The 21,880-nt window shown below is 39.7% G+C and overlaps 2 protein-coding genes across 3 annotated transcripts in view; one reads left to right on the forward strand and one right to left on the reverse strand.

The window, feature by feature from the left end:
- Nucleotides 1-7,154, reverse strand: part of LOC102696690 (G protein-coupled receptor kinase 5-like) — a 54,230-nt gene extending 47,076 nt beyond the window's left edge. Inside the window, exon 1 of the mRNA XM_015340692.2 lies at nt 6,351-7,154. Coding sequence (XP_015196178.1) covers nt 6,351-6,402 — 52 coding nt within the window. The 5' untranslated portion in view covers nt 6,403-7,154. The remainder of the gene's footprint in view (nt 1-6,350) is intronic.
- Nucleotides 7,155-13,973: 6,819 nt separating this feature from the next.
- Nucleotides 13,974-21,690, forward strand: bag4 (BCL2 associated athanogene 4). 2 transcript variants are annotated; one of them, XM_006625506.3, is made up of 5 exons: nt 13,974-14,311; nt 16,936-17,061; nt 17,560-17,745; nt 17,857-18,126; nt 18,765-21,690. In XM_006625506.3, exons 1-5 carry the CDS (start codon nt 14,150-14,152, stop codon nt 19,194-19,196), a joined length of 1,176 nt encoding a protein of 391 aa, XP_006625569.2. In that variant the 5' UTR covers nt 13,974-14,149; the 3' UTR covers nt 19,197-21,690. The 2 variants fall into 2 exon arrangements, with proteins under 2 accessions (XP_006625569.2, XP_015223083.2); XM_015367597.2 differs by having other exon boundaries at nt 18,768-21,690.
- The last annotated feature ends 190 nt before the right edge of the window (nt 21,691-21,880 follow it).

Consider the following 21,880-nt stretch of genomic DNA (forward strand, 5'->3'; position numbering starts at 1 on the left):
ACAAATCCACTGCTTCACGGCAAGTTTCCACTGGGAAGAAGCAAAATTTTCTTGGCAGGTGGATCAAAGTTTATTATTTTGCACCGGACATTGATGATTTATGCTCTTGTCACTCAGCGTTACGAATAATACATGACTGAATGTCTTCTGATCAGAGTTTTAGACAGGCTGTTAAAGCCAAACCCAGGCATTTCCAACTACTGCAAATTTTTAGAAGTATAGATAATGGTTAAAAATGAATAACACTCTATTTTTTGGTGATCCACTGTGGTACTATGTCCTGAAAGAAAAAGAGGATAAAAATGACCTCAAAACTGGCTTCAAAGTGAAAACGCTAGTCAAAGACTTCCTGCAGATCAGGTAACAACTGCTACAGAGTGGTATGCTTTGAATTCTATGGGTGTTGCTAAATAGATGGTGCCAGTGAAAATACCCACTTTGATTTAATTGTGTAATAAACCTGTTTTATATTTGCAGTTTCCTTGTAACTAATACACCCTCCTTCAGCTTTTCAGACCTCCACTGGAAACGGCAAAATTCAACCTCGGTTTTATGAAGGCAAATCAGTAGCTGAGTGAATGGCAAAAACCTGGGTCTCTCCTCTAATGACACAGTGAGGTGCAGTACAATGTGTTCTCTTGCATGAAGAGGCAGTCAGTGTGATTGCATAATGCATTAAAACATCAAACACTTGTACACAGAAGAAGTTCAATGTCAATTTTAATTGCAGATCTCTTTTTACATCAATTTTTCCCCAACAGCAGAGATCAAAGAGCCCCTGTTCCTATGAATATGTTTCAATACCCTGCTTATACATGTGCTATGGAAACTGCAGGTTAAAAATAAAACAAATCCAAGCAGCATTCACCTGAGCTTAATCATTTTGTGTTAATGCAGGGTTATAGAAGCTCCTGTATTCAGTGTGTCAGCAATCAATGAAATAGAGCATACTGACAAAAAGAAAGACCATAGAAATGTTTGCATGATTTTCCTTAATATGAAACAACTCAATTGATTTTCTACATTTTCTTGTTAATGATACTGCCTGCTTGTTGCATTTCAAACTGGCCAGGTGCCAGTTTAGAATAGAGAGTATCACTGAGTAACAGTGTGCTGACTGTGAGTTTGGACTTGTATTAACATTCTAAACTCACTTTGGTCCATTAGCTCCATCAGCTGTTGCTAAAAAATAGGTCTTTTGTAGTGTTAACAAGTTCTGAAAAGAAAACCAAACAGGTGGAAATTTGAAGACCCATGCTTCTCCCCGGTTCAAACTCTAATTAACAGGAGCTGACTTATCTGAACCAGTCAAATGCAGGTCAACCTCAGGGCAGATCTCCCATTTGTGCAGCTCAACTACAAAAAGGCAAAAAACAATCTATACTGGTATAATCTTGCAGCTTCTGCAATGAATAGATTATTGTTCTCCAACACAATCATTTTAAGCCACAGTAGTTCTTTACATATAAACATAAACCCTTTGACATTTAAAATATCATACTTCTTTTTTCTCCTCTTCTGTCACCTCTCCAGTGTTTTGCATCATTTTGTTTTGTTGATTTCGTTTAAATTCTGTTTGCTTTAATATTTTTATACAGAAGAATATTCTCTGAAAAACCTGAATGTAAGTTCTATTACATTGCCAAACACCTACTTTTGCATATAAACCATATAACTGGATTTACTGGATGGTTCAGAAAAGTTTATATTTCCAAAACATTATAAAATCTCAGTACAGTACTACTGGTACTAAATCAGTTTTTATATTTGTAAGAACGTCCAACACATTACCTTTTCATAGCTAAAACGGGTTATTGTACAGTGTCCAACTTGAAGAAATTAGGTGGTGAATTACACATCAGTAAAGACTGCTGAACAACCAGCTATATTATGCCTGGCCTTCCATTTTATCTGAAACTCAGATACGAGTAGGTTCCATACCTTGCACATGTTAACACCTCACTTCATCAGAAGAGTCAAGACTCATACCATGAGCTTTTTAATATACAGTAACACACCCTTTATCTTAACCTCTTCATCAGTTAGCCTCAAAGGCCTATACCTCTATACCTACTGCCACATCTCACCTTTTTTTCCAAGTTAAACATTTCCTGACCAATACATTATAAGCTGCTGTAACCTGAGACCAGTCCTTATCCTTTTTGTGCATTGATAGATGTGGGCTAGTTGACCATAGACCAGTGAAATGTGACTGACTATGTGTTCTGAGGAGAATGTCAGAGAATTTGCACAAATAGGTTTTGTTTTCCCTCAGTCACAAATGGAATTGCTTGTGAAACGTGTGTGCTGTAAGAACCGGAGACATGCCACAGAAGGGAATGGTGCTGTCTATACATCAATCTGCCCTTTCAAAAGAAAAGGCAAAGCTAAAAGTTATGGTTTGCTCTTCTTTGTTTTTGTTGTGATTTCAAAGATTTCGGAAGCACTGGGGTTCAGCATAAACGGACCGCGTGGAGTGTAAACAGTACTTTCCTGCTGTCTCCATCTCCCAGCAGCTCCGCATGAAGGATGCATGCCTCATCGCTAACTTCTGGTAAAAACTCTTTGTGCTAAATAAACAAACAGGAATAAACATTGTCCTCTTCACTAACATTTCCTGTCCTGAAATATGGTTTGTTTAGTAATCTGTAAAACACAGGCAGATAAACACCTGTCTCATGTTCTTCCACCTTTGGGTCTCAAATTTTCACACAGCAGGGAATGGGAGCTTGTTCTCAAACAAACTCCTAAAACATGTATAGGGGCCCCAATTCGAAAGGCTTCAAAGCCTTCTCTAGCACTCCTACACTGTTACTTTTCTGGATATAATCTCTAAGCGAGCTACATAGTACTGGATTCCTAAATCTAAACTTATTTTGCACAACTTCTAATTGCTCATTTGAAACTAGTTGTTGGGCTATATGTGTTATGTAGAAATCAAGCTAAATCTCAGGCACTGAGGACACTCCAACATGTATAAGAATGTAAATGGGATAGACAGCATTCTGACAGACTGGGATTTTTTTTTAGTTGATTTAGAGCTATATGCAAACCATCACACAGGAACTGGTGTTGTAGTACATGCTAGTATTGCATTAATTGCATCTTTTTTCACCTCTAACGAAATCTGGCTACACGAAATAAGTTAAAATATATTTTACACACAAGCAAAATAACATAAGCAACAGATGTAGAGATTTTTTAATGAACTGACACAAGGACTCTCTCAGAAGCAAAAAATTAGAGATAAAATACAACACATGTGCATGATTTATGAGACCAATGTTCCAGCACGCAAGCACACACCGTTTCCAAGACAAGTTGTTTTGTTGATATGGCTTTTTGGGATCCCCAGTCAATTATCTGGGATGTTAGTAACATTCACAAAACTCGTATGTGTTCTAATCAGCCATGTCTATTATGACGGAAAACAGGATTGATATTTAAAACTGATGTCAGAGCAGTCATAAGGATTTCTATAAATTATCAATGCACTGTCTGTTGGGATAGCAGTGGCCTCACTGAGTAAGCCCCTCCATAGGAAATGGAACAGATAACTTTCAGTGGGTCATGCCAAAAATTGTGCAAAAATTGTGCAAACCCCATCTTGGAAGAAAATAACTGGAGCACATTTGTTTCCGTGACAATTGTTTTTTGCCTGAATGGTTTGGCATTGCATTTGTCTGCTTTGATGAACAGGCTGCATTAGGATATACTTCATCACAGCTCAAGGAACATCTCAGTGTATCCCTGTCAAGCCAACAGAGTGGGCAAAATCAAAAGCAATAGGACTCATAGAGCTGAGCAACACTTTACATTGGCTTTCATCAACTGATCCCTCACCTCAATTGTTTATTCCCATTGCTTTGTGATTCCATCAGTATGTTCAGCTGAATGCACAAAAAAGATAAAGGAAACTGAACATCTTCATGCATAGAACACAATCATTTCAGAATTAATATTTTAACAGATTCTGATAAGACAGAGTGTGTATGAGTCATAGTCTTTACGACGGTTTACCACGGTAAATGTATAAGTATTTTTGCCGACTTACCATGACACTTCACTTACGTAGCTAAATTTACTGTCTTTTACTACATGACATTCTACATTTACCATGGTACAATACAGTTAAGCTGAGGACTGTATTTTACTTTTAACTTTCTTCTGGAAAAACAAACACTAAACCCACGGTACTATTTTTGGATTCCTAACTGCATTCTGAAATTCCAATGTGTCATATTTTTCTTGGAAAGTTATAGTGAATATGCTACCGCAATTAAATGTTCAACAATACCTTGATACAACACCCTCACTCAGTAGTAAGGCCTCATTCAGAATATTGTGTACAATTATGGTCATCATGTTTCAAAAAAGGTACTTCTGCTTTGGAATATTACCATAGGAAGAGCAATCACATACAGTATATTCCCAGCTTAAAAGAATGTACTGCTTTGACGGGCTAAAAGAACCAACCCTTTCAGTCTTGAACAGAGTAGACTACAAAGCATCTGATTCATGTATTCAAAATCCTCAAAGCAACTGACAAAGATGTCTTCACAATGGATGTCTTCAGAATCAACAGTGAATCATAAACAAAAGGGCGCAAATGTAAACTTAAGGCAAATATGTTTAAAACACAAACCAGTAGGTAATTTGTTACACAGAATGTTGTGGGAGTATGTAACAAACCACACAGCCATATTCATTAGGTTGGTAGACTGGCTTCTTAGAAGAAAAGTTTGTCTGAAAGTCCTGGGATCAGTTAGCTGCTATCTTCCAAGAGGGTATAGTGGCCGAATAGAACCCTCTGGTTTGAAACCTTTCTTATGCTCCTATGAAACCCTGGCTTACACAAAACAGGGCTGGATGGGATCTTCGGATCAATTAGATACTAGCGTTCTTATGTTGCAAATCTGGCAGCGGTTATGCTGTACAGTATTCACTCAGTTGAACAGCGTTTCTTCAAAAACAATAAACACAAAGACATACTGTAGGACAAACTCCACCTAGACGACATAGAATAGTTCAGTTTTTAATGCAAACGTCAATTGTGCGCTGCTATTTTAATGTGTCGCATGGGACGAAGGCAGTTATGAAATTCTGTCAGCGCTTAGCTGACACTCCCTCCGCTGTGCTCAATTTTCACCTAACATGAACCATTTCCGTTCTGTAAGCGAATGCTCGTGCAAGTACAGTATATGGACTTGGTAAAAAAAAAGACATATGACCATGCACAAAGCACGGCTTACTTTGTACTGGTTTAAAACGTATTTTACATCTGCTGTACACACACACACAGCCTTTCCTTATGAATGAAGGAAAACTGTGAATGAGACGCAAGGTAGCAGTGTACTGTTAAACACAAGTACGTACTGTACCACGACTTTGATATGCTGTGCTTGATCAATCTGTAACTTTACAGGATACTGGATCACAAACGTTTTATTGTGACACCGGTTAATGCATTTATGGTTCACCCTAAACGTCAACATTGAACGAATTAGATGAATAACCCTAACGCTATTTTTGTTTGGATGTACAGTACGGTTTCCCCAACAGCCGGCACTGAAATACAGTCTGTCCACTATCCTTTCCAATAAATAAGTCGTCGAGTCTAGATTCCAAAATGCATCCTTACTAAATTTCGAGGGGGAGATTCTTCATGAGCAGCTCATAGAACAGTCCAGCTGTGAAACGTTTCCCATCAGACGGACGCGTTATTAGGACAGAAAACAAGCTAACGTCTGATTTCAACCGCACGCCTGCATAAGCACATAGTACTGTGTGTAAGAGAGAAAGGGTTGTTACCACGGACAGCTAGTATATTTTGGTACTAAAACGGAAAGAAATGAGAAGCAAATCGTTTGAAACAGATTTTAATGTTCAAGTTACCGGTTCTCGACCAGACAGTTTGGATTTAACTGCCAAGACGCATAACTTTCGTAGACACCTAGTAAATGACTGATCGGATCCAGTGTGCGATGACCTTAATCCTAAAACGGATGTGGGTAGCTCATATTGTTTTCCTTTAAAGATCAACTAAAGACGTAAGAAGTGACATACGTTAATACTTTAAAAAGTGATACAATGGTGAACTCAGGCTAGAGAGATGTCGACTCTCCCATAAAGTGGCTCTGAATACACAGTATTTGTCGACTTCACATTACATCTGTCTCAGAAACAACATCCGAAACTAAGCCGAATACCATTAGATTAAAAAAATGTTTTAGGAATTATGAATGTAATCTTTCAGGCCGAGATAAAAAAAACTCTCATTGCAGAGAGTTTTCGAAAGCGCAAACGCATCACCGTTTAGGTTTCATATTCACATTTAAAGACTTCCTTACCTTCTCTCGCCTTTAAAAGCACCGTGTTGGCCACAATATTTTCTAACTCCATTAATATCCCGTCTGTGTGACCACGACACAAACTCAGGGCGAGTGGATGCTGTCAGTGTTCGGGCTGTATGCTGGAAACCCCAATCCCCGTAGCCGCAGAGAAATTCGGTTTCTCTTTTTCTTTGACAATTCAAATCAAACGAGTAGACATTCTGAACTCGAAGAACTGCTTTGCACACCAGCACTTAAGTCTCCAGCACACAAGCACGGTAGGAGTTTACGGATATCGTTTTGCGAAGACATGTCCATTACAAAATATTTAAGATAAAACAGTTTAAATAGTTCAGTAAATAGTCATTTAATTTAGAGTATCACACATGCCGTTGTCTAAGCATTTTTTTCCCTGGTGGTTCTTTGATAGTGGCCGCGTCTGTGAGCCAGGTTAGATTGCAGACCAGTAATAACACTGCGGAGTTCGTAAAGTACACTTGGGGTTGTCACAATCTCAACATGCTCCCCCTCTCGGCGCGTAATCAAAGCAGGGCTGGGTTTTGGTTGTGGGGTTTGGCGACGCTCCAAGCGGCTTCCCCGTGCTTCTGGTCAGCTCTGGGTCAGAAAGTACAGGTATTGTTTCCTTCGGCCGAAAAACAGAAGAGCACCCGTTTATCTCTAACAGATTTGTTTCCTATAAAGCAAGCAAAACGGAGGACTCTTTTTGCTCGGCTACCGAGGCACAGTGGGTCGGAAGAGGCGTACCCACGGCTGCTCCTGACGCACGAACGCTGAGAGAAGAGGCATGTCTGGCTGTCAAAGACATCTGATAGCAGACTTTTTTTTTCTAATCCCCCCTACCAGCCCCCGCCCCGTACCAGGCGGAGGAGGGCTACCTCGTGGAAGGTGCTGTTTTACATCAAAACAGATAGCGGAGATACTCCTGTTAAATTGCACACCTTTACTACGCAGAAAAAAATAATAATTAATTATAATAATTATAATTGCTTACACTTATACAGTATAGCGCTTTTCTGGACACTCCACTCAAAGCGCTTTACAGGTAATGGGGACTCCCCTCCACCACCACCAATGTGCAGCCCCACCTGGATGATGCGACGGCAGTCATAGTGCGCCAAAACGCGCACCACACACCAGCTTTCGGTGGGGATGAAGCCAGTTCATAGATGGGGATTATTAGGTCTAATTTCATTCGATTTTTCGAAAGGTCTGGGGTTTATACAACACTTAAAAACCTCAATTTATCAGATGTATGTATAGTAACTATTCACTACGTCCGAGACAGCTGTATTTACATCGCTCAAATCTCAGTAACATCTTGCATATCTGCGTATGTCTTTGCGAACTAGCTGCATATTCATAGACTGACAGAAAAAAGAGAGGTCTACTGGCAAAATGTTTAAGTTTTTTTTTTGCAGCTTCACTGATTTGAATCGAGCACCGAACCGTTGCGCCATCTGCTGGGAACATTGTCTCTCCTGTACAACTTGCACGGGACAATGACTTACAGTACCAACATCAAGAGTTGCAGTCTGTTGCTTTAACACTCGCAACCGTGAGAGGATGAAGCAGACATCGATGTTTTTATATGCACAACCAACTCCACACATTCAAAGCAAAAAAGAAATAAGTAGATAATGTGAAAGAAAAATGTACAAGTAGTTTGAAGTATTCAAACTCTTTGCCAAGGCAAACCTAAATTAATTCTACCAGAGCAGAAAACAAATCCTCAAATCCCAAATTAATTCAGCTGCACAAAATAACCTTAACTAGCTACATAGTTAGTTGTGTCATTAAGGACTGGAAAGCACCCATACACTGCCTGCCTCAGTTTCCTCCTTGGCCAGCTGCTATTATGCTGATGGCAACTTTGAAAGAGCTACAGCATTCAGTGGCTGAGACAACGTCCATGACTCAACAATATTTCAATCATTCCACAAAGCTGTGTTGTATGCCAGAGCAGAAAACAAATCTCAAATCCCACACGGGGTTTACAACAAAACATTACAAGACACTGCAAGATATGTGGCAAACGGTTTTGTGTGGTCAAACATGACAATTTTGGAACCTTTTGGTCTAAATGGAAAGCATTTCATTTGATGCTAAACCAGCCTAGTGCCTACTTAGTCCATACCATTCCTACCACCAAGGACGATGGTGGTAACATCATGTTATACTTCTCCTTGTCATCAACAGGGACTGGGAAGTGTGTCAAGACTGATGGGAACATACAGTAGATGGAGAAAAGTACTGGCAAATCTTAGAGAAAAGTTGCTTCACACCTAAAAGTGGCACAAATATTAATCTTTCAGCTTGACAGTGATCCAAGGAGCAAGGCCATATCTACAGATATTACAGAATCTGTTAATATCCTTAAGTGACCCAGTCAAATTCCTGTCTTGCATCTTTTTTACAATCTACGTAGAGACGTGCAAAAAGTTGTTTGTAAGAGATCTCCAAGCAACTTCAGCTTGAGCAAATCTGCAAAATTATACTAAGCTGATGTGCAAAACTACTTGCAGTTGTAACTGCTGTCAACAGTGCTTCCATCAAATATTGAGTTCACAGGTCTAAATACTTAAATTAGCAACATTTATGATTATTAAACAAGTTAAGATAAGATTTTTATTGTCCCCTGAGGGATTTTTTTTTTTATGAACACCCACTTTAAGATTTGCTCAAACTGTCAAGTTGGAAGGGGAGCATCAGTGAACTGCAGTCTTCTAGCCTTTCCACAGACTCTCAGTGGGATTCAGGTCTGGGCTGTTGCTGGGCCATAGGGACTTCATTGTGACTTTGGCTGTGTGCTTGGGATTGTCGTCCTGCTGGAATGTGAATATTTATCCCAGTCTAGGGTCTTGTGCTTTCTGAAGCACGTTCTCCTCAAGGCTTTGCTTGTACGTGGCACCGTTTCCTTCTCTCCTGACACGTGGCCCAGGCCCTGCCACTGAAATGCATCCTTATAAAATGAAGCTGCCGCCACCAGGCTTCTTGGAAGGGATGGTGTTACACAGGTGATGAGTTGTGCTCAGTTTGCACCTGGCATAGTGCTTTCTATTCAGGCCAAAGAGATCAATACTTTTATTTACGACCAAGGACCATCTTGCCCAATTGCTCAGCTATGTTGCATACTGTACCCTACAAACCTGTCTATCTCCTCAGAATTCGGTCATGGAGATGGTTCCTTAGTCTCCATGGTACAGATTCTTTGACATGGACAGTTAGTTGGGGGATCGTTTATCGATAGGTATGGCTTCAGAAGAAATGCATCAACCAATTGACCTGACCACTGGTAGAATCCAGTTAAGAAGGAAGTTCGATGCAGCCAGGCTCTGTTTGGAGTGTCGTAAAAAAAATATTTTAAATTATATGCAAGACAATTTCCCAAACTCTTCATTCCCCTTATTTGTGCAGATCACTGCCTCTCTGACAGACCCACACGTGCACAAGCCGGAGCCGTTTAGATAAACCCACCCCACGCTCCCTGAGTGTGAGATGGTGCTCGGGGAATCCCACTCACAGCTGGCTAGTGGCCTGACTCGGGCTTGAACCCAAGGACCTTCTCCACAGAGAAGTTCAATTTTGTCTCTCACATTAGGCTAGAAGCCAGGGCTGTGGAGTGCTAGGTTAATGGGATGAGAGCTCATTTCATTTCCTCCGTGCACTGCAGTCTACTCAGAACTACAAATGAGGGACAGCCATGTGGTGGTCAGGTGTCCCATCGAGTATGGAGCAATGCACTCGTGTCACAGAAAAAAAAAAAAACTCTGGCCAGATAAAACACACTGCTCACTGTACAGATTTCCCTTATCTTCAACACACTGTTGGTGCACAATACCTGCTTGAGCTAGCCACAAGTAATTAATTTAATATAGCTGAAAAAACAATTCTAAATGAAAAAATCAGGATAAACTAAAGAGCGGGAACAAATACAGTAAGACATGGGTCTTTAAGTATTCCCAGCACCCTATATATATATATATTCAACAGTCAATCACAATTAAGTGTTATATTGCACGAAAACAATACACTAATATTTTTAAAGACCAAAATGTTGACAGTTTTTTAAACAATTCTTAGATTGTTCTCTGTTTATTTACATGGCAGCTCAAAACAGCCACCGTTATTCTGACAGAATAGTACAAAAAACAAGAAGTCCTTTTCATTTAAGAAACATAATATGAAAATAACTACAGCAGCTTAAAACAAGTGCTTTGTTGCGATTTGCCCTGGCGTCCAATGTGACACATATCAAAGGTAACAAAAAGACGATTAGTTTAGATCCATAATTCGCCATTCATTTGAAATACTATTAGACAAAACAAAACGTGGCAAGTTCTGTTAGGGGTAAATATTTTCTTTCCTCTCCCTTCAGGACATGATCATGTTAGTTTGTGAAAACAACAACAACCTGTCATCATCTTGGTTTTAAAACTGAAAGGTCCAATTAAAATAAAAGGGATTCAGTATTCATCTAGGGTGTCTGCTCGTGGGATAGACAGTCCACGGTCCTTAAGTGCTTGTAGTTTTAATTTCTCTGCCTCTTGTTTAGCCTGCTGTTCCTCCCTCTGCTCTTCCAAAATCTCCTCAATGGAAACTTGCTGCAGGACTGTATCACTCTCCTTCTCCAGATCCTAGGAATCAAACACAGACCAGTTTAAGGCTCTCTGCTGATTTGATCTATTTTTATTTGATTAGTTAGATGTGCAGTGTGCTAAGATAAAGCAAGCCTGGGCAGAGAAAAAAAAAGACAACAGATATTCTAATAAGGCTGAAAGTTACGATACATCATCCTCAGTTTCCAAAGTCCTTTATAGGATTACCAGTGGAGCGTCCTTTATAATGTTTTCAAATTTCTGATTTGGAGATAATTTTTTCCCTTCTACATACCCAGAAAATCACAGATAATTTTTTCTAGCATCAATAGATCCAAGTTTTTGACTTCACTTAAGTTCAAAGTCTTTCCAGTTGATTGCAGTGAGATACCTTGCTATCATATGTTCGATAAATTGATCTTTTCAGAGGCATGTTCACAATGTGCTGAAAAGCCCAACTGCGCTACACATCCAGTAATTGTATATGACAAATGTACTACCATAGGTAGTGCCAGCTTCACCCTGCTGTGAGAATCTTTTACTTCCATTACATTTAATCTTCTGGGTATAAGCCAGTGACAGAGCTGTTTTCAAGACAGCATTCAAAGGGAGTTTGAGAAACTGGGTATTTACAACCAGATCAACCGCCATTTTTTCAAGCCTATTCTTTTTTGTGAAATTAGTTTTTCCAGATCAGTTTATTTTCAGAAAATAACAAAAACAAGTCTGTGTATATAGGACTGATTCAAGGAAACCGTTTTCAGAGCCACATCCTTAGAAACATTCCAACTGATGAAACAAGCTGCTATAGAAGGAGAAGCCTACTTACTATTTCTCCAAGCAGAACAACATTTTCCCCCCTCACTATAAATATTCCTCGAGGGATGTCTCCATACTTTCTGCCCACATGGATACGTTCCACTGTTTGATGCAAGACTAAATTAGCTGCAAATTAAACGGAAATGCAGTTAAAAATCCATTAGCAAGGAACTCTCAAATGCACCGATTCGCAGTGATCAAGTTAAAACTTTTTTCTTTCTGAAATGTTAGCTCCAAGATATAAAAATGTGGAAGTCTCAGTTGTCACAACACAGAATTTAGGGATTGTGATTAACATAACTACAGGATTTACCTACCAAGAGAAAAAACAGCAGCCTTTTTCGTTGAAATTGATCACTAACAAAACAACTAAGAAAATTTAACTGAATGCAACAAGAAATGAACTCATTTTAAAGGAACCAATTTCATTTCCGAGTTGTATGATGATACGCATGTCCTGGCAAATTGCATTTTTACGTTATCCCCCAAGTTGAATGCAAGTCACGGAGAAAATCTTTAAAGCTAAACCCAAGTGATCCACAATGATTCATACCAAACTGATCAATACTTCGCAGAAATCCAATCAGTGTTCGCCCGTCTCGTAGAAGGACAAGATGTTTTTCTGCAAAAGAAAAAAAAACCAATACAGCAAAAGATCTTGAGGGTAATCAACAATCAATGTTTTCACTATCGTTCACCACAGGACGTGCAACGACATCATAGTCAGGAACAAATAAAAACAATAACTTAATTGAGCAATGCAATGAAACATTTGATGTTTTAGTCTCCACTCATCGACAAGTATTATTAAATGTTATAGGGAAATAACACATGCATGGCAGCTAGCCGTAATGTCTTATGTCCTTGTAGGTCGGTTTTACCATAACAGAAAAGTAAAATGATATGTGCACGTTTATTTTGCGATAAATTATTATTTTCTAAACCGTTTCGACATGGTTCGACGAGGTGAGAGTTAAGGGAGGAATTGGGACACCTAACCTGAGGCATTCAAATATTGACTAAACAACATCGCCGTTTACTGCATTTTCTAAGCAATACCAGTCACTCACATTGAAAAACAACACGGGGAAAAGCCGCTTTACTAGCTGAAAAAAATAACAATACACCGCTTGCTCTTTCACAACCGAGCAGAGCTTCACAAGATACATTGTAAGGTACGGATCAGCAGTAATTAAACGTATTACTTACTGTCGATATCCTCAATTAGACTCGCTGTTCCCGGCATATAATTCATTTTCTTAAGCGCTATTCAACTATGCTATTTTAAAGTTGGAAATAATTATAAAGAGCCGTTTTCTGGCCATGAATCATTCAAAATGTGTGTATCCTTGCCTTGACAGGAAGTGCAAGGTTAGTGTAAGACCTGCACTTCCTCTGTGATTTAACTCTTTATTTGATGTTCCACTTAAGACAATTTACAGATCTCGTGAAGAGTGAAAACGCTAAATTGGGGATAAAAACATATTTATTGGCATAGTTACTAGTGGATATGCATGTTATAAATTAAATACATTTCACATTTGTCGTGCTCTTTTGTGTGTAACGAGTTGAGTTCTATTGATTGCAAATTTGAAGCAAATTTCAATATCCTACCGGAGAATTAGATATTACGCTACTATGGAGTGAGAGCAGAGAGACTGAAGAAGTTGATTTGTGTTATATACTCCCTATTCGTATTCAGTTGTTTTTAACTTGTCTTGTTCCGATTGAGAAGAGTCAAAACGTTACTGGAATATAAACTTCCCACCATGTCTGATTCAAGGTTAAATAGTATTGATTTTACATCATTAGGATTACCTAACCAATTTATATAATTAGTTATGCAAATTATAATCAAGAGACCAAACTCAATGATGGTGTTAATAAACACAGCCGTTACACTGTGCCATCATATAGCACCACGAAGCTTAAAGGAACGTATTCTGCAAGTAGATATGACAAATATTGACGCATCAAGGATGCGTTATTCCATCCCAAATGTCCCTAGAGATACTTTAGAAGAACCTTTGACGTCCCCTTTAAATTCCCCGGCAAAAACCAGAAGTGACGTCAGTCAGAAGGGCACCAAGACCCCGCTTTCATCTATAGGTCGTTTTCCAGGATGTAGGTGGGACGTGTTTCCGAGTTCTGAACACCTATTGGTCAAAAAATGATTTAACCTATTGACGTAAGAAGAGTGTGCCCTCATGTAATAATTGCCATCTAGGACGAGGAAAGCAGAGTTCCTCAAACTTAAAGGGGCGGTACACGTTTCGCGTCTCATTGTTTTATGTGGTTGTGTTCCGTTTTAAACGCACAGCCACAGAACTCTAACCGTACACTGGTTTAACAAGGAATGTCAAGTTGGTAAAATCGGGCTCAATGGCGTACGATTCGTTAGGCAACGAGAGAGGTCGTGCAAATGGTGGAGATCCTGTATGGGCGATGCACCAAATGCAATCAAATCCCAAAGGAACCTGGCCTCCTTATAGCAACAACTCGGAAAACAACAACTGGAATGCCCCTATGGTGACAGGCAGTCGGGTAAGTAGTGCTTAGCTTAGGATGCATATTGGTGATCTTTCGTGTAACTTGTGGCAGCGTTGAATAGGCTATGGGGCTTATCTTCAGCAGCTACAGTAGGATACCTTATAGATGTTCGAATCTGGTTGAATACCTCGTTTCTTCTTAATTGAACTTTATTATTCATTAATTTCCTTCCAGTATTTTCACTCGAGTGTCACACATTAAACGACTTGTCGTTGTCGTTGTTGTCTTAAGTACCGTATTAACCCCTGTATATTTTTACTATACTGTGCTGATGTAACAGCACACAGGCTTAGATCAACAGAACTATAAGACGGACATTTAAGGCAGACAATAACTTAAATTACTTAAAGCTACTTAAAAGCCGACGTGTAGAAGCAGTTTTCTTAACCACCTAAAAATATTTACTGGCTCGGCATCGTACCGTACAAAGAAGAGCAAATAATTCAAATAATTCCTTATCTTAGGTGCATAGACATTTTACCAAATATAAGGCATGACCAGAGGGAGCATAAAGTTGTCAAATAAACTTTTATTTACAGTGCAGCAAAAATGTGTAAAACTTTGCAAGTTAATACTAAAGTCCAAACCACAGTTTATAAGTAACCAGTGCAGTGATCGCAGGAGAGGGGTGGCATGAATACACGTGATTGATATAGATTTTATGAGGGAGTAAGCAGCACTGCTTTGCACAATTTGAAATCTTTCAGTTGTGTTTTAGAGATACCAGGATCAGTCCTAGAATAATAATAATTAAAAAAAAAACTAAGACGAGTTTCTCAGCATACGATAGTCAAGCAAAATACAAGTACTTCAAAACGATGCTCTAACATGTTGGTGGCCAAACCACTGGTCCTGGAGAGCTACAGTCCAGTAGGTCCTATAGTAACCTTTTAAATCTTAATTCGTAAATACATTGAACTTGTTTCTCAAGTGATTTTGATTTCATTTCAGATCAAAAATTCGTCTCGGAACTGAATGTCCTGCTTCTGTGGTCAAAATGAAATTGTTTCAAGCATTTGAAAATGGATTTAAGGGTGACCTTATGACCAGCTGGATTGTGCCTCTTCAACACCACGGCTGGCCACCGCTACTGTAGCTTCTTATTATACACACGATTATCAAATGACTGCCTTAAACTTCTGGATTTGTCAGTCTGATGCTGAGAACAAACTAATAGAAACTAATAGAACCTCAGTTTTATTATTAAGTTATGAAATTTTGATACCTACAAGATTACATGCAAAGACTGTTAGAGTATGTGACCTAGAAATTAGGTCATTATTATCACCAGCATAGAAACAATAAGTGTTCTGCCTCTGTATTATTTGGATGAAGGGTAATATATACTGTACTATAGTTAGTGGATAACAGAGAGCCCTGTTTTATCGACTCCGATGAACACCAGTAAGGAACAGGTTTGTGGAAGAAGTACAGTGAAGAAGTGATACACACTGTCTTTTTGTACAGACAGGACACAAACTAACAAAGGACAGAGTTAGTAATGCAAATTTTAAATTGTTTAAGGGGATTGTTATAATGGACAGCGTCAAAGGCAAGCAACACAAGAATGGTCTAGCAAACAGAAATGGTCATTAACAAATAATTTACAACTCGAACCACAGCAGTTTATGTGCTGTTTTTTAGCCTATACAGAGACTGAAATGGAAAAGTTTCACTTAATTAATTTCTATTCAGATGGGTTTGCAACTGAAGGATCACACTAGAACAGTTGTTACAAAGAAAGATGTGAAATGAGTCTGCCTTTGCTCAGGGTATTTTTACTTAATTACTTAATAATGAAAACAGGTGGTCATTTTAAGTATTCCAGCAGTCAGGTCAGATGGAGTTTTTTGGAGATTCCAATCATATTCCTTTAGTTCTCAAAGCAGAAATATTTGATCTGATGACAGCTTTCATCTTCCAAAAATCAGTCACTAGATAAAACAGTTTTTGCTTTGGTAGAATGGACTCATAGATTAAACAGATTGAGTGTTTTCTGTCTGATTTCCATTTGCATTCAAATTGACGACCTGCAGAACTGGACCCCAGTTCATCAAGTTTCGGGACAATGATGCCCAGCTGAAAAGTTTAATCATATCCTTCAGTGACAGAGAACCATGATTATAAAGACGTGATTCTAAACTAAACTCAAAAAGATCTGCCACCAGGTTTGTTCAGTAAAACATTTTTTTTCCATGTGAGTGTCAATTAAACATTTTGACCATGGTGTGTTTAAGAATTTTGTTTTGCATTTTTCTTGAAATGACAGCCAAAAAAATAGAATATTAAAAAATCAGTTAACGTTCCAAGAGTATTGATACACGGGGAAATGAAAATATCTCCTCTAAGTAACTAATATAATCACATTGGGAGGATGGTGGTTAATCCCTATATTCAGGTGTAGACAGCATCCTTGGGGTTTGTTAGCCTACTGTTGATAAAGGAATGCAGAACTAGTACCAACATGTTGGACAAAGAGGTCCACATGTACGATTAATCGTCCCCTGAAGGAGCTGACAGATTTTTTGGAGGAGGCTGGTTTTTGCTGTTCTGTAGTACTGCAATACTCTTTGCCGCAGTAAACATGGTAACCTTCTAACAGCTGGTTTGTCTCATAGGACTCAGTACCCTACCCTGGCTATCCATCCAACTACTGGTACCCACCATCTCACCCAGCCGGTCCATATTCAAATACATATTCTCCTGGAACAGAAGTCAATGGACAGACTCCATACAACCCCCAGGTACAGTATTGAGTGATTCTGCTTCACTGCATGACACTCAATCGGTGGACTGGCTCACTCAAGTGTTCCTCCCCTCGGTCTATAAGAGAGGTTGTTTTAATCGCATTATACTATCAAGCTTGATATTCTCAATATTCAAGTGAAAAGCCATGTGCATCAAGTTGTTTCACAAGCTATTACAATAGTAATCAATAATTGATTGGAAAACTGTGTCATATTTTATACTAAGACTAAAGCAGTAGAAGTTGTGGATAATTACATTGGATTAAAGTGGCCAAGTTGGACTGAACTTATGGAGTTTAACATGTTGAAATGAGTCCCTGGCAAGACTGAGTGCAATAACTCTCTTAAAACATATGTTCTGTCAAAATGAGTAAGAAATTTCACTTCCTCCTCTCTTAGTTTATATAGGATGTAAAAGATGTAAAGCTCTGGATACCTTTTGCTTTTGTTGTTTGTGTGCTCAGAGATGCTTTACAATTCCATTTTGCTTCACAGGCAATGCCAGCCTACCATAACGGGGTCTATTCCGGTGCTCTCCACCCCTCCAACCCCTTCTATTGTGGTGATCAGCCACCAGGAACACCCCCATACCCGTCCCAAGGGTGCCCTAATCCTGCGACAGTAGGAGTGGGCCAGCACCCTTCTCACCACCAACGTTATCCCGTTCCACACTGCCAGGGGGTAGGGTACTCATCACCGCTTTCTTCTGGGCTGGCAGCTTTGATACAGAACTAAAGTTACATCACAAGAACCAACAGCTGTTATCCTACTTTTGCGTGTCTCCTCTCCTAGGCTCCTGGTTACCCTCCTGCTTCCTACTCTCACTACGGAGATGGAGTTCATTCAGTACCCCAGAGCCATGCGTATCCTGCTCAGCCTGCAGTGCCCTCGAGACCTCCAGCCGAAGCCTGGTCTCACCCAGGGGGCTACGGGCACCCTTCTCACCAACAGTGGCAGCCAGGCCCCCAGCCACCTCCTGGCCACTATGGAAACCCTTTCCTCTCCACACATCACTCACCCTGGCCCAGCCCTGAGCCTGCCACGCCACAGTACGACCCAAAGGTAACTGATGGCGGGCTGTGAGAATTCGAATATTTTTTGGATTGCTTTGCTTGTGTAACTGCAGAGGGAAAACTAAATGTGCCCGGGGAGCTTCTAAAACAAAATCCTGTTTTGTTTCTGTAATTCCTATAAATGTGTAACACATGAAAAACACAACATATATGTAATATGAAGTAGTTCAGGTGGGTAGCTGCGTCAGCATGCGTAGGCTGCAAAGGAACAAGTAATAGGTTTATTCCATGCTGAAAAGAAAGAATACCAAACGTTTCGGCCGTGGAGCCTTCTTCAGGTGTGATACTGTACATATAATGTAGGGACCTTGAGGACAAGTTGATCCAATTTGTAAGTAAGCTATATCTCTTGCATTATTGAAATTTGTTATGGATTTGGTTTATAGAGCATAGACTAGTGCCAGCCTGTATATTCTTTTGTTAATTATTTGCTGACGAGAAAATAATTCAGGTCTAGAAATAGTGGCTTGGCTTTTGTAAACTCCCATCTGTATAATGAAGTTATTTCTAAGATGATTTTGTTGATCTATACTGTATACCTATTTTGATTTTCACTTGCCAAAGTGTTTTGATCTTTTTCATGGTTTGTGTTGTCACCTGCCTTTCTTTTTTTTTTTCTTTTTCAAGCAGGACTCTCAGTACTGCGGCTACTCCCACCCAAATCAGCCTCCTCATCCCGGTGGACCCAAGCCCAGGTCACCGAACCCTAACCCCGGACAGGGCGGGGAGTACAGCGCCCCCCCGCAGTTGTACGGCAAGACGGGAACGGCACAGGAGCCTGCCCCGCCTCGGGAGGCGTCTCCGCCGAGCGACAACCCCGGCCTGTCCCGGGTGCAGCAGGTCCTGGCTCGGGTGGGCCTGCTGGAGGAGGACGTCGACGAGTTCGTGGGTCATAAAACGGACAAGAGCTACCGCTGCCTGGAGGAGCTGCTCACCAAAGAGCTGCTGGAGCTCGACTCGGTGGAAACCGGGGGGCAAGATCTCGTCCGGCAGACCAGAAAGGAGGCCGTGCAGAAAGTACAAGGCATTCTCGACCGCCTGGAAAGGAAGGCTTTCTAGAGCCTCCCCACGTTTCTTTTAGAAAGATGCACTCCTCCCATCATCCCAGCATTGGCACAGTGGCCCCACATCCTGGTGATCCCTCCTTTTCCTGTTCCACTGACCCCTGTAACTCTTACAGGATTCTCCCATGTATATTTTAGATGAGCAATGATATTAATCATTCAGGCCATCCCTGGTCCCCGAGAGTCCAGTTTTCCAGAACCCAGCAGGATTTATGGGTCACCCATGAACCTTCAAATTCCAGACACTTTCAGCAATTTTCCTTTGAGCACCGAACCAGGTGAGTTATTCAGTTAGACCCTTTGTAGATTCTTTGAAATGAAGCCCTCTTAGCCCTTAAGAACCACCAATGTTTGTTTCTGTCTAGAATTGATCCAAACCTCACATGCCTTCCAAGTTTTAAGAAGTGGAGGATTTAGGGGTGACCCGCAGGACTCTGACCCTCCAGAGCTGGTTTTGCCACCCATGATTTCAGAGGTGTCCCAAGAGTCGCTGTAGTGCACATTCCATAAAAATTAGATTCACCTAATCTTGCTGGGGTATCTACCAACATGGAAAGGGCTAAAGTACTGTTCTGGGGTCTCTTTTTCCCTGTATCGTTTTTTTTGTCACTGATTTTTTGCATTCATTCTTTTATTTCCACTCAGCTGTTGCAGAGACATTCAGAATTGGAGTAACTAGGAGGTGCTGTTTGGGGAAATAATAGTTTACATATAATCAATATGGATAACATTTTTTATAAAGTGGATTATTTATAAACATTTATTTTTACAGATATATAATTTATAAGCGTTGTACTTGAAAACGATATCCACCCTCTTCTGGGATTCCCAGAGTACACTAGGTGTTGGTGTATATGGAGCACAAAGTGCGCTAGGTGATCCACTAATGATATGAATTGGCGTCATGTCCTTGTATGAGTAGATTGGCACAAGGCCATTGGACTTTACTGGTTTGTCTTATTTCTTACACTTACATTTTTCCTTGTGAAAATGTGAAGTTCTTCCCCGTCTGTTGTCTGTTTGGTCTGTATCCCAGTACCTGTGATGAAACAAGTTGGTTCGGCTGGGAGGTATTGGGGTCCCCTTCCCCATTGTGAGAGAGCACAGGTAGTGTCCGGCTATGTTGAGGAAGCTGCTGTACAGAGAACTTATACAGCTCTGTAGGAAATAAAACAGCTTGATTATACTTTTAGGTTTGCTTTATTTTTACAACCATTTGTGTCTATTTTTAAGTGTTTCAAGGGTTGATGTGGGCACCTTAATGTACCTGACTGTTTTCAGTCGCTTATACTTTTAATATGTAATGAGTCTGTTGTTTTCAATTTACACATTATGTGAGTAGTGGGTTTATTTGATAAAACTTTTAGTTTCGTTTTGCGTTCAGAGACATCTGTCGGCACTGATCATGAACATTCTTACCAAAGTATTTCTCATAAAAGTAGATCATTATTAATGATGAAAAGTGTAATGTTTGTGACTTTGAAGTAAACAGCTGTCTATAGTCAGGTTCTTTAAAGATTACCTGTGTTGTAGACCGCTTCTATCCTTGGTTGATTTGGGGAAAAAATAATATTACTAGTCTTACTGGCAAAATACAAAAATCATTCGTGACTTAGCAAATGATATGTTTTGATAGAATTCCCATTGTGTTCATCCCAGCTAGGTTGTTTATTCAGACCGAAAACAGAGAGACCACCCTGCAATTTTCAAACATATTGTTTGAAATCCTTAATCCATCTCTGGGGGAAAATGACTATCACGTAAACATTTTATACATCTTGAAAAGAACTATCCATTCCAGTCACAAATCATTGAAAAAATCATACAGGTCTGAATTAACGATCCAAAAAAATGCATGTTGTTGCATATAATGTCCATATTGTTTGCTGTATGTGTAAGAATTATTTTCGCAATGGCACCTTCTAAAACTGATACTGCATTTTACACAGAACTCTGAGAGCAGTTTTTATTTGAGCAGTGAGTGGAGCCAGAGGAAATGACTGTCCTACACCAGTTCATCTCTGTGTTGTCACTAGTCACAGTGTGGGATACCAGGCTGTAACTTGCCAATATCAGAATACTACCTGATCAATCTTTCAGTCTGACCAAGACCAAGACCTCCATTTGAACATTTTGTGGATGCAAAGCTTGAGAAGATGGAAAACCTGCTTATATTCTGTAACTACCAAATAAATATCCTAGAATCACATTTTTATGGGTTCCTAGAGGCACAAAAGTCATTTTTTGTGATTGTAATGTTAGATTTTTGTGTAAGTAATGAAGGATATTTTTTTCTTAGTACTGTAATATTGGCAGGCGTTTTTATCATCTACCAAATCTGTGGAGCTTTGCAAATGAAAGGAGAAAATGTTTCAGTAATCTGATCAAATTTTTGTTTCTGCTTAAAGTTCCTTGACAGTCTGAAGGGAGGATAACTATGTACATATCATCAGTTTCTTTAATAAAAGTTTTCAGTTTGTACACAACAACGTGTTTCCTTTTTATTTCAGCAGCCTCTAACAGCAAGACTCCTAGTCGATTTCTTGTATTTTTACATTTCACAATTTTTATTACTGGTTGTATCATTATTATTTTTTATACAGTAAGGACATGTGGGATCCTGCCTGAACCGATGGAAGATGATCAGGAACCAGTTTGTATAAAATGCTCGTTTCTCAG

Source organism: Lepisosteus oculatus, chromosome 2 (assembly GCF_040954835.1).
Source record: "Lepisosteus oculatus isolate fLepOcu1 chromosome 2, fLepOcu1.hap2, whole genome shotgun sequence".
In the NCBI taxonomy this organism is placed as follows: Eukaryota; Metazoa; Chordata; class Actinopteri; order Semionotiformes; family Lepisosteidae; genus Lepisosteus; species Lepisosteus oculatus.